The sequence below is a fragment of the Ciconia boyciana genome, chromosome 8 (assembly GCF_034638445.1).
Source record: "Ciconia boyciana chromosome 8, ASM3463844v1, whole genome shotgun sequence".
Taxonomy (NCBI): Eukaryota; Metazoa; Chordata; class Aves; order Ciconiiformes; family Ciconiidae; genus Ciconia; species Ciconia boyciana.
The window spans coordinates 2,303,089-2,316,274 of NC_132941.1; the positions used below are offsets into that span (position 1 = coordinate 2,303,089).

The 13,186-nt window shown below is 43.8% G+C and overlaps 1 protein-coding gene across 3 annotated transcripts in view; it reads right to left on the bottom strand.

Moving 5' to 3' along the window:
• Positions 1-3: 3 nt before the first annotated feature.
• SMAD3 (SMAD family member 3) overlaps positions 4-13,186 on the bottom strand; it is an 80,812-nt gene continuing 67,629 nt past the window's right edge. Inside the window, exons 6-10 of one of the 3 annotated variants that reach the window (XR_012043763.1) lie at positions 12,963-13,175; positions 11,424-11,561; positions 8,815-8,959; positions 1,946-4,929; positions 4-1,015 (exon numbers count right to left, since the gene is read on the bottom strand). Coding sequence is in view for 1 of the 3 variants with exons in the window: in XM_072869866.1 (XP_072725967.1) it covers positions 4,806-4,929; positions 8,815-8,959; positions 11,424-11,561; positions 12,963-13,175 (620 nt within the window). In the remaining 2 variants the exon portion in view is untranslated. Of the gene's footprint in view, positions 4,930-8,814; positions 8,960-11,423; positions 11,562-12,962; positions 13,176-13,186 lie in introns of all 3 variants that reach the window. The other 2 variants (XR_012043764.1, XM_072869866.1) reach the window with 2 other exon arrangements.

Below are 13,186 nucleotides of genomic sequence, written 5' to 3' on the forward strand. Positions count from 1 at the left end.
CAGTTTTCAAATCAAAGTTTATTAAAATGTCAAAAATAGAACTTACAGTTTCACGTATGAAATAAGAGGGCATACATAGTACAGGCCTTTAGTAACAAAATAGGTGAATAATGCTTAACAAGCTAAAGCAGGTAGGTGACATCACCGGTCATTAACATACCATCTCGGGTTAAGAAAATCTAAACGCTAACGCAAACATGCTCATACATATCTACCGAAGGGGGAATAGTTCAGTCTAGAGTGAAGAAAGTAGGCTGCCTCCATTGGGAGAGTGAACTAGATGCATCTCAGCAGCACAGACTGGTGCAGACTCCTCTAGTATCCGCGTACTGGAGGAAACCTAAGATGAACCAAAACGTTTATGGAGTAATACGTTGTTTTCTTTTTAAAGCCTCATAAATCTGCAAAGCACAATTCGAGGGCCCATCTGGGAACCGGGCTCGTTGCTAAAAGACGAAACAGCAACTCGGGCAAAGGCTCCTACTGGAGGCGGCCTTGTTCCCTTGTGTTTGCCAGGGTTTGTTGGTCAGTTCTGAGGCGAGTCTCTTGTTCTCACCTCGCTAACTGCCTAATTTCTAGCAATCGTCAGAAAGGAACATATGAAAGATTTAATACTCTGAGTCCTTAATTGCCCTTTCTGTTAAAAATTAAATATTTGATTCATCTGAATATTCAAGAAAGACAACATAAATACAAAAGCATGTACATAATAAAAAACATATACTGAATTTCTTAACCATACCGCTCGATCAGCTACTATATAGTGACTAATTATTTCTCATTCTAGCTTACCAGCTTATTTGTGAAATTCCATTCCTCCTACCTATCCAGTACCTTAGAGAACTAGGAAAGCTCCCAGCTGTTTTGTGATATGGCTGAAGTCCTTCACTGAGCTGTGTTCTTCTTGCTCCTTGTGCTTTTCCAGTTAGTAAGTAGCACAAGGCACAGATGTCGATACTTGCTGCTTGAGATGGAGTCCAAAGGAGTCCTCTGCATGGTTCAAACTATGCTGATCCTTAAGGGGAGAGGAAACTAATTTGTTTAACTCTTTCTCCAAGGTTACCCCCAGCCTTTGCATGGCGTATGTGGGTAGCCAGAGCTTTGGGGAAATTTGTTACGATTAGATTTCGCCATCTTGGTACATACGCATGCTGATTCCTGGCGATTAAATCAAATGGACAGCACTGGATTACTTCTAAGACAAGCTTAACACGAAATACAAACTGCAATTCAGTTCAATACATTAATAATAATAAAAAAAAAAAAATCACCACAGTCATTTAAAACCACAAGGCCGTCAATATCATCTGCCAGCAGCCAGGCCCTTGTGTATGGCTACACCAATTAAAAAGAGTCAAAGTTCCTGCTAGTGACTCTCTACTAGTAACAAAAATGTATGAAATCCTGGTAAAACTAGCCAAGACTACCATTAAATGAGAAGATATTCCAGTACAGATATGTAATCTAAGCTAGGGCATGGTTGATTGCATACATTTGTGCTACATATCAAAGCTACTTTAATAAAGTTTCAGAAAAAAGTGAAACCAAGAAGAAGCCACGTGCACCTCTGGGGCACCGCTGCCTACGATAATCTAGAGGCGGATGCTACCTCTTCCCTTTCGTTAGTGTCCACACGAACGGCACGATTAAGCACGTTTCAGATCTGGCGGGGGAACTGGCTTTCCTCCGTACAATCCACTGCAACTGTGCAACATAAAAGGAAACTTGGCCGTAACGTCCCTTGGATCACACCCCTTCCCCAACCTTCATCTTTTCATTTGTTGCATGCTGCAGGACTTTCCATTTGACTTTATAAGGTAACTTGAGAAACCATAAAGCTTTTATGAATTAGTGAGAAGGCAAGCAAAGGGGAGGAGAGGAAATTAATACTTCAGTGGAGATAATCTTCTCAATTTTATCTAACTGTACTGCTAGACCAGCTTACATTTTCCATTTGAAGTCATTTTACTTAAGGGATGATGAGGTGAGATCAACCAAAGTTTTTACGCATCATCTGAATCCTGGTTTTCAAAAGGCATTATTAATCACGGTTAACAATTCATTATCCTTTATCAAGTAGAAGACATAAATGTGGTTGATAGCGGAAATCCAGGTCCAATTCTGCGTTTGGCTGAGGAGGCGATTCTGTGTGCAAACCTCAGATTAAAGTTAGGCTTTATTCCAGCTTGTAGCCTCTGGGTCAGGCCGGGCTCCTGCACGCACCATCACGCGTAATGAACCCTCTGACTCAGGAATTTAAGATGTCATTTTTGTTGCTAACGCACAAGGCACCACAGAGTCCAACTTCCTCCACGATTATGTGGACAACGAAAACAGTTTGTTCACTAAAATAAGCAAATGTGACTTAAAGACACTCAGGGAGGAAACCTGGGGATGCTTTACATCGCAGATTTTTTCCCCCTCTCTCACTAAAACAGCAAGTCAAATACTTCCACAAGAGTCAGGGTAAATTTTTGTTTGCAACTATGTGAGAAACCTGGATCTGAAAGTATATGCCAAATCAATCCACAACGACAGACAGACCTACTTTTTAAGTGGCTAGAAAATACTATATTATACAGATGCTCTTATTGCACAAGTCCATGCAATTGGCGATTTAACTAAAATCAGACACATAGCAAAAACTAAAAAGAAAAAAAAAATTAAAACCCCAGGAAACCTCCAGCGCTATGATACAAACTGTGTTGCACAGTGAAAGCTCCAGTCAAAATTCTGCAAGAGGATATTCAAAAGTGCCTGTGTCGTTCAGGAGCACAACCACCACTGAAAGTCTTCCTCAGAATTTAAATTTCATATACAAAATGTCATTTCTTGTTTCTGGAAGAAAACTCTCCTCACAAGCATCCTTGCATTTGCCTGGTAAAGCAAACACCAGCAATGAGCCTCTCGGATCATCTGCTCCTGTGTCCGCCGAACAAGGGGCGCCTCGTACCCTGTCCTGCCGATGCCTCGGGTCCAAAAGCGGTGTTTTAGTTGCAAACCAGGTGGTGGGGCTGACAAACAGAGCGGTCTCAAAGGAACGAGCACATCGGAAAAGCCTCCCTACAGACAGGCAGGTACATGGAAACTCCTGGTCAGTGTCTGAAATGCTATTACAAGTCAGTGCCCCATTATGGGACCAGGGCGCTCTGAAGCTGCAAACCTCAACCCGGCACGCAGGAAAACTTCCACTGAACTCAGTGGGGCCGCTCGCGTTCGCATCTGGGAGCACAAAAGTTTGCAGGACTAAAGCCTTAACGCAAACCATTGCAAAGTCCATATGAGTCTGTCCTTCCCAGAGCTGGATCTAGCTCGTGTTTGTCTTTCGTATACGAACAAAAAAAAAGAAAAAAGAAAAAAAGATTTCCATAGGAAACTGATTTTCACTTTCTCATCACTTTCTCCCTTCCCCCTTCTAATATTTTGGCACAAATGCATATGATATTCAACGCAGATATAAAGAAACAGGTAATTGGACAGCACTGACAAAGTTATGAGACTTATTTGGCAAATTTGAACCATAAAAACAAGTGCTAAGGGTTTTTTCCAGTTGTGGAAGTTGTTTGCCATGAATGACAGTTGCTGCAGGGAAAAAAAAATATTAAACAGTCTGGAGCATGTATGTTTAAAATGAACATTTTATAATACAAGTAAATACACACTCTCCCAATTTCTCCAGGCAAAACCACATCTCAGAGCATTTTAATCAGCTGAAATAAGTTTTAAACAGAAGGGGTTTGTGTCTGAGATGTCCTGGTTCATGCGCAGTCACATGTGACAGCATGGGATAACCTATTAAATTGCATATTCTGAAAATGGCAGCAAGGGCCTGTTCACTTCCATCACTAGAGCAGACCTGGACACTGAATTCACTAAGCCCCTAAGACTTCAGAAGTGGCAGATACCATTCAACATACTGAGAAAACAGAATACAAACTTTCTTTAGTTAATGCAAACAGACTGCACAATAACGAAGGCTTAACTCATCCAGCCAGAGCTCCTCACGTGACAAACGTCTGTCTGTGAGCAGCTCAAGTCGAAAGTCGCTGCAGCAATATCGGAAGGAGCCTTAAGTTTGGCCTTTTGCTTCCTGTCAATCCAGTCTGAGCCCATCAGGGTATCAGCTGCATCCCTCAGGCACGAAGCAAGACTCTGCCTCCTTGTTAGGAGTCCAGCGTGGGAAATTCATTCCTTTTGGGAACATCACTGGGGGAATTAGTTCTTGTGTATGCTTTAAATGCTTCCTTTTCCCCCTACTGCTGCAATCCCAGAGGGGACAGGTGTGGATCAGGTGGATGGAGACAGGAATGCATGAGCAAGAGTCATCCCAAAGTCCCACGGGATCTGGCTTTGCAGAGATGTTGCATGGCACGAGCCTGGAGTTGCGTGAGGCAAATGGAAGGTTTCCTCCAAGCCATCAGTGGCTCCTGCGTGCTCACAACAGCACGGAGCGAGCGGCCAGACAGGCACGACACGGCTGGAGGCAGAGCACTGGCTTCTCTCCGCTGAAACAAAGTCCAGTTTTTTATCATGATAAACTGCAGCTTCAAATATTAACTGCAGTGGCCCATAGCATTGTAACCAAAGTGCTAACAGTTTCAGTGGAAGTGGCTTAAATGGGTATTTAGTTTAAAAAACAAAACAAAGAAAACCCACCTTTTTTTTTTTTGTTAAGCAGATTTTTTTGCTCATCACTTTGATAACTGGGAATTTGTTTACTATGCACTACACATTTTGCTAAGGGTTAAGCCAATTCCATTTTCCAGAGTCTTTGCTCCCCCCACCCACCCCCAGGAGATGTTTCCTTAGGAGACACTGGAACAACGAATACTCGGGGAGCCCATTTGTGTAAGGACCTTGTCTAGCCACTGCAAAGGACCATTAAGATGCAGTTCAATCCAGCAGGGAGTACTGGTCACAGTCTGCCGCCTACAAGAAAGAAGGGGTTGGGGGGGGGGAGAAGAAAAAAAAAGAACATAAATGTGACTTACAAAACTTTACAAATGTGAAAAGGTTTTACAGCTACTGAAGCATTCTTTCCTGCTTAGACAATAGTCTTGCATGTGGGGCCAAAGGAATGTCTCTCTCCTCTATAACACGCTTTCGGCCTATGCTGCCAACTTCTTTTAAAACCCCTACCTTTTCCCTTTACATTTCTTACGATCCCAAAGGAGCAGCTCACCGTATAACCTATTTACTACTCACATTCCTGAAAACAGGCAGCATCCGATTCCCTGAAGAGAGAGGAAGGTGATTATCTAAGCAAAATTCTTCAGTTTTATTTTGCAGACCTTGCCTCTCCTAATTAGACAGCAACGTAAGCAGTTTACCAGATATGTTTCTTATACATTTCTCTATGTATAAGACAAGGATAGTCTCTTTCTACCGTATCTTTAGGTTTTAGCGGAAAGTGGAAGTGACGGAGAGAGATCACCACTCAGCCATTCAGCCTCCCTCCCGCACCCCGCGGAGCCCTCTCCCTCGTGCGGCCAGAGCTGCCGCCGAGCATCCTTTTTGCCCAGCCTGGGAGGACGCGCTGGAGGTGTGAACCCTCCACTACACGTGCTGTGCACGGGGCACTCCCACAGATTTGCATTCGATCAGCTGCCTCCAAAGAAGCTGAAACGCTGCAGTGTAAAAAGCTGCAAAAAACTTACCAGAAAAGCAGAAACACGGTTTTAAATCACGTGTTTTAAAATCCCTCAAGAGTCAGCAGCTGCGGCCAGAGCAGAGGGGGATGCCTTGCTGGGTCAGCGCACACCACGCTTTTACTTTCCCCTGCCACAAAGCACCTTCCCCCTCTCGTGTCCGCCTCTCTGTTATTCTCCCTGAGGCCAGGCCCCATGGAGTGTCTCCAGATGGTAAAGCAGGAAGAGATGGGGAGGAAAGGAAGGGAAGGGAAGGCAAGGCACAGGGCAAGGGGCTCTCCCTCCTCGGCCGAGGGGTGGCCTAAGTCTTATTCCAGGCAGAGTCAGGGACAGCTGCGGTGGAGGAGGAGGATTACGAAGAGAGAGAAATAGCCTGGAAACAGCCTTGTTTTACACCCTCATTTCCCACAGAAGCTGTCCTTGGAATCCGTTTGTGGGATGGAGAAGCCAAAGTCTGTGGGGCCCAGGGAGAAACCGCTGCTGAAAAGGGGACCCTCTGCTCCGTGGGGCTGCCCTGCGCTCCCACCACCATCCCTGCCCCTTCGCGGCAGGGTAGAGGAGCGGGCTCCAGGGTACGGCTCTGCGAGGCTTTGGCCAAGGGCTGTAACCCATTCTGTTGATGAATCTCTCTCTCTCATCCTTTGAACTGAAAATGGAAGTAGCTCCCTGAAGGCACCCCACCTACTCCCCGCTCAGGCGCGGCTGACCGGAGCTGGCAGGCCAGGCGATGCCCCAGGAGTGGGCGTATGGGCAGGGCTTGTCCTATACAGGGACTTAATGTAAGTGTTTTGCATTAAATGGTGTCTCGTGAACTGTTTGGGCAGGAGGACTGCAGGACAGGGAGAGCAGAGCACGTCCCACTCTGTCAGCTTCAGTGAAGCATACAAACCTCTCAGGTCCCAGGAAAAACTGATCTCCCTTAACTTAACACAGAGCATTTGCTGCCTGAAACCAGCCTAACACTGAGCTTGAATCCAACAACTGTCCCGGCAATACTGTACAGAAACCCGCTACTTGTGGGGCTGCCGCACTTCTGCCCTCTGCAAATCTATCACAGCAAACTTCATTCTGCCTTCCCACCTAGATGACCAACGCATTGGCTCCAGCCTTTCAGAAAGGCAAACCCTCAAAGCTCTCCATGCCTTCAGCTTGCTCCACCGGGCTCTCGTGGACAGAGGAGAACCTCTGTATCGCAGGCTGCTCGTGCAATTGGCTTCTCCTCCCTTCCCTCCACCAAATCCCTGGCACACAAGAGCACTAAACACCCCACCAATTAGACTGCTCAAAAGGCTAAGCAGCTGAACCAGAAATCACTGGAACGGTGCTCTGGATGCAGCTCCCACAGTTACGTTTTCATATATGAATCAGTTCAACAAATAAACGTGCTCTGACAAAGGCAATCAGATGTAGTATTTTGTGGCAAGGAAATGAAGGCGCAAGAGAGCAGCTTCGGCGCGGTCAGCGCGAGCGTAGGGTTTCACTGACTACAATACTCTAATGAGATAGTCGACTTTCCGTAAGTCACGCTCATCTGGATTTCATTACGAGCCATGGCTGTGAGCCAGGGCTGAAATGCTCTGGCCCGGGTGCAGGACAATTTCAAAACAAAATGGACTCCAAACATCTGGAGAAATGAAGAAAGTGGGAGAGTAACGTGCAGGGCCCAGGCTCCAGCTGATACCATGGCATCTCCCCTGTCTGCTGCAGGCAGCTGTGCAAGGGGAGCATCGGCAGACAGCCTTGCTGCTCCGGGAGGCAGGGACTGCCCCCAGGTTTTCAAATAAGACCGCAGATTTAAAGGGTACACAGTCAAGTAAGTATTTCAAAATCACATTTGGCTTAAATCCTTGCCAGCTTTCTCTCATAAAACGACATTCATTTTCCGACGAATTTCGTCTCCCCTGCTTGTACTATTAAACACTGATTTCACTCCCTTTGCTACGTAGGGACGTTTGCTTGGTAATGCAGTGGAGTGACAGCAACACGAGCGATGGAGTACTACGTCCCTCACGCTCTCTCCACTGTCCCCATGTTGTCAGAATAACCATATCGTCGATTCCAAACACCAGACCCTACTGCATCTCCTTTTTTATCTTCAGTATTCACTGGGAAAAATAGTAACCCTGTTTCTCCCACCGCCTCTGGTCACATTTAAGCAACTGCCCTATGACAACCACTAAGGAAAGGATGAGGAGATTTAACTACAATTTTGCAGCAACTCTAACAGTTCTTCCAAATGTAAATTTTCAAGCCAGTGTGCTTTTATTTTAATCCCATTAGTCCCCGATAAAAGAAGCATCAAACCCTACCCATATCTATTAGGAAGCACTCACACTGATCCTATCCTTGTAACAGCGTAGTCATAAGATGCTCAAACTATCAAATAGACATCTAATTTTAAGAAAAAACCTGTAATAGTTCCTACACAGGCCATCTGGATTTCTCTGCTGTGCTTCAGGTAAAGCCTTTGGTTTGTACAACGCTGTGACCAAATGCACATGGTCTTCCATGAACAAGTCTTGTGAGGAGCGGCTGAGGGACCTGGGGTTGTTTAGCCTGGAGAAAAGGAGGCTGAGGGGAGACCTCATCCCTCTCTACAACTGCCTGAAAGGAGGGTGTAGAGAGGTGGGGGTTGGTCTCTTCTCCCAGGTAGCAAGCGATAAGACCAGAGGAAATGGCCTCAAGTGGCACCAGGGGAGGCTTAGACTGGATATTAGGAACAATTTCTTTCCTGAAAGGGTTGTCGAGCATTGGAACAGGCTGCCCAGAGAGGTGGTGGAGTCACCATCCCTGGAGGAGTTCAAGAAACTTGTAGATGTGGCACTTCAGGACATGGTTTAGTAGGCATGGAGGTGTTGGGATAACAGTTGGACTAGATGATCCTGGAGGTCTTTTCCAACCTTAGTGATTCTATGATTATTCTATGATTCCATGTATATCACATGATGTATGTTTTACACAAATAGGACAGGAAAAACAAGAGACGAGATCAACACGTTCTCAACAACTACAGCCTATCTGCATTACTGAAGAGACACTGTGCTAATTCCCCCCATCTTAAAAACGGAGTAAAGAAGCTTTGTGAGAACACGCTCCTAAGCTGTGAAATACAGGAGTGGCAATAGCAAACACAAGCATACCACAAAGTTTATTCAAAAGGCCTGACCTGTATTCTGCTCCCCATCCCTTGACAAAGCTCATTCGAATTGTGCACATTCTGGTCAGCTGATACACAGCTTCGAAGCCCTGATTTACAGACTGAGCCAAGAGAGCGGCAAATTCCTGGTTGTTAAAAATCTTCAAGTTACATCCTGTGAAAAAAGAACATGACAAGAACAAGGCATTAGCTTAACTAGATTAAGAAATCCATTTCTTTCTGAGGATGGAAAGAAACTCAGTGCTGCTTTCCTATGTCCTCAGACCACGTGATACTACACACAGATTGTTTAAACACAGCATTTCAGAAAAGGAATCAAGTTTGCCACATTTCCACAGCTCATACACTGAAAAGGAAGAAAACCATGTTAAAGGACAGAGAACGATGGATGCTAGTGCTCACATACTGCGATCTACGAGACCAGACTTGGGATCCTCATGTGGAACCTCCTCCTGTCTCATTTACAATCATTTCCCTCATATTGTAATTTAAAGCCTAACCATGACCAGAACACTTAACAACAGCAATTGCTATAGGGCCTGAAAGAAAGGCATGCACAGCCTAAAACCAGGAACTCACTGGTGTTGGATTTACATGGTGTCCGTCAGCAGAAGTAATGGAGAAATTCTGAAGTGAAACCGCTCTGGCAAGCCAGAAACCAGTTATCAGGGTTAAAAAGGCTGGTAGCAGAGCTGCTTCTGCCGTAATCATCTCTTAAATGTAACTACCATGCGCCAAAGAATTTTCCTTTAAAACTGGAGTTTTTTCCCCAGTGTTTAGTCCCAGCTAAAAGACTGGGAACAACCTATTCAAAAGAATTTTCCTTTAAAACTGGAGTTTTTCCCCAATGTTTAGTCCCAGCTACAAGACCAGGAACAACTTATTCAACTCTTTTTAGGTGATAAAGGTGAAATATAACAACATCCTTCATAGTTCAAATAAATAAATCAATAAATACACACACAACTCTTAAGAACGTGTTGCTATGCTTGCTTTTTCCCAGATAACCAGAAACAAGTTAAACTCTGGAACTTGGCACGCAATTAATGTTCATTTGGGATTACATAGGAGCCAAGTCTGAAAAACAACCATTTGGACTGTGATGAATTGTATTTTTCTAAAATCACTTCTGAGCCTACTCTCTTGGGCTGGACTCACGCTGTCATCTGTTTTGGGTCGAACTGCACAGGGCAAAGCGTAACTGCGTGCAACAGCTCAGCAGCTGCAGAAACAACTGCCCATTTTTGTGACCATAAAAGAGCACAGCCCAAGAGCCATGTATCTTGCAGAGAGTTTGAAGGGAAGCTGTGTCAGGCATATTGCAGTCTAAGGGAGGGGAAGATAAGAAGGGTGAGAGCATCAGGGCCAGGCTGAGCACAGAGAAAGAGCTATGGCAAGGAAAGCAAAAATCTTGGTCGGGATCAGACTGCCAAGCTGTTCAGACTTCAGGACTGGATGGGAACAGGTCTCTCCACAACTGTGCCTGGGAGGAGTGGGTACGACTTGATCTTGTCAACAAGGGAATGAAGAAACTGCTTCGAACCCAGCAAAGACTTGAAGATGAGTCTGAGAAGGCGGCCAAAGACTGTGGCAAAAGTGGGGAGAGCTGGAGTCCAAAAAATATGCCTTAGATGAATCTACAGCGGAAATGTGGGTTGTTTATGTCCTCAGATGTTGACTCCAGCCGGGGTGGACTCCTGTGATGTGGCTGGAGAATTAAGTCATGTTTGCAACACTGGCAGCTGCTTCCTAAGCATCTGAGAAAGGAAACCCATTAAGATGGGCCAGAGCTTGCAGTGTATGGACCTCTTCTCAAACAACAGACAATCTTTATTCAGATATTTCTAAACAAAAAAGCTCGGTTTTTAAATATATACATACTTTAACTGTAAAAAAATTAGCTTTTGTAAGCCTAGCTAAATAGCTAAATTCCCGTTGGAATGGCATTCTCTCATCCTAGCTCTTTTGCATGTATCTAACAAAAAAGTATTTTCTTCCTAGATAGATGCAATAAATTCTCTTGTAATCTTTCAGCATACTTTAGACACACGTTTGCTGTAACCGGAACAGCAAGGTGCCTGCAAATGCAATTTCCCTAGAATAAAACTAATTCACAAAGGAGGGGCGGGAAGTTTTATTACAGAACAGAAAAAAGTAACAATTTAAATCTATTATGGGTGAATCTAAATTAAGAAAAATGTCTTATGTTATATTCTTTTACTTCAAGGTACAAACAAAATTATAAACATGACTATCAGATAACTACAATACAATAATGGACTGATAAAACACTGCACGGAACAAGCGGCAGATTCTGCTCTTAGTTCTGCTTAGATGCTGAAGTACCGTTTCTTCCTACTGGTATGAATGTAGTGCAGACAATTGTTGGAGCATAGGTAGTAGCCTCCTTTATCAGTACCTTCATCCTATATGCTATAAAAAATGCCCTGCTCAAGTTGTCAAGTTGCTTATAATAGGGTTCAAGTTTCTGATTATTGTCAAGAACAGAGGTCAGCAAATCCATGCCTACCTGGACAAAGAGCTCGCTTTCCATAGCAAGTCCCCGTTTGCAAAAGGTGAAGCCTGTGGAGGATCACAGATAAGGCGTGCTTCCTTACCTGGTGGAATCTTGCAAACTGTTGCTGGGTGCCAGCCGTAGCGTTGGTTGCAGTTGGGAGACTGGACAAAAATGGCACTGTCACTAAGGCACTCGGCAAACACCTCGCCGCCAATGTAGTAGAGTCTTACTCCTCTTCCTAGGAAACACGAGGCACAGATTTAGTTTAGCTTAGAACAACCATCTGCAAAAGCTGCAAGAAGAGCTGGTAGAGATGTAGACAACCTCTGCATGAGACAGCTCTCAAAAAGCAGCTAAACTATGAATGATGGAAAATGAAAACCACCTCTTTTGAGACACTGGGTAATCCCGTCACGGAGCAATAAATTTGCTCCGTGAGTGAGTTAAGCTGAGGAAGGCAGGAGGACCAATTTATAAAGTCAGAATTGCACTCTCCGGCCCCATTGTCAATCACAGCCTGGACTGCATAAATTTACCACCTCACAGCCTGCTTACTCCAAACATACATGTCTGATATTTTCCATATGAATCTTCTATCAGTTAACATATGGTTTTCAACCCTTTCTGAAAGTCATCACAGCTGGATACAACTGTTTGTTTATTTACTTAGTGATTTGGAATTAAAGTCTACAACATTTTCAAATTATTGCCTTTTGCGTGAGATTACATTGTATACCAGGACAAACATACATCTCCCATAGGGGTTTACACAAATTATTAAAATCTCAGTTAATAAAGAAACAAATTTCAGGAATACATCTTTGTTGCTCAAATAAACATTTGCTGTGGTCTTACATTCCTAGTTGAATATCTTGTTTTCATTCTTCCATAGAGCATAAGGAGCCTGCTGAATTTAAAGACTGATTTCTGAATCTTGGTGGGTTGTTTAGGGTTGAGGGTTTTTTGGTGCTGGAAATCATATTAGAAACAGGTAAGGAAAGATCCTCCTGTATGAAGTTTACTATGAAGTTTACTTCATACAGGAAAGGGTATAAAGGGGAGCAAAATCAGGACAAAAAGCAGGTTCATTTTTGATAGAAGTCAGCAGAAAACAAAGCAAAGCATAAGCAATTTTGCCTTTTATTAAAATTGTATAAATCTGGGATATTCTATTTAGCGCAAGTTTAACTGAAAACAAAATTGAATGTTACCTTGCAGTATAAGCGAGAAAAGTAGAAATTGAGATGAAAATCAAGGAACGAAGTTTCCATTTATAAAAGAACAGTCAGTTAGAAAATCAAATAGTGCAGGAAGGAACAGGAATATGCAAGATTATCACTAACATCCATCCAAATGTAGTTCAGAAGAGTGCATGTAAAAGTTTAAATTCTGTCTCTCTCTATTACATGCAACAATTTTAGTGTTCCTCAGTGCATTTTTTAATTATACTTTTATGAAAAAATACAATTAGTGTTCCTTTATGGAAGATTAGCCTGCTAAAACACCATGGGTATTGAAACATTGCAGTGTTCTAAAACTGACCAAGCTGCATGCCGGTTAGGTAAATAAAAAGCTTTACATGCAGGTCTCCACCTTCCACCTTGAAAGACACTGACTAAAACAAGGAAATAGAAATTACCAATGTGTCGTCTCGTGAGTTCCACTGCCGCATTTCTGTTCACGTTAGACAGTAAACCAAGGCAGAAGCGTTCAGAATTAGATGGGTCAGTGAAACCATCCACAGTCATAGAGGGCTGAGAGGCGTGGAAAGTCTCTCCCACTCGCTGGTTGAGTTCATAGTAGGATATCGAGCACCAGAAAGCTGGCTCGCAGTAGGTAACAGGCTGCAGATCTGCACAAAAT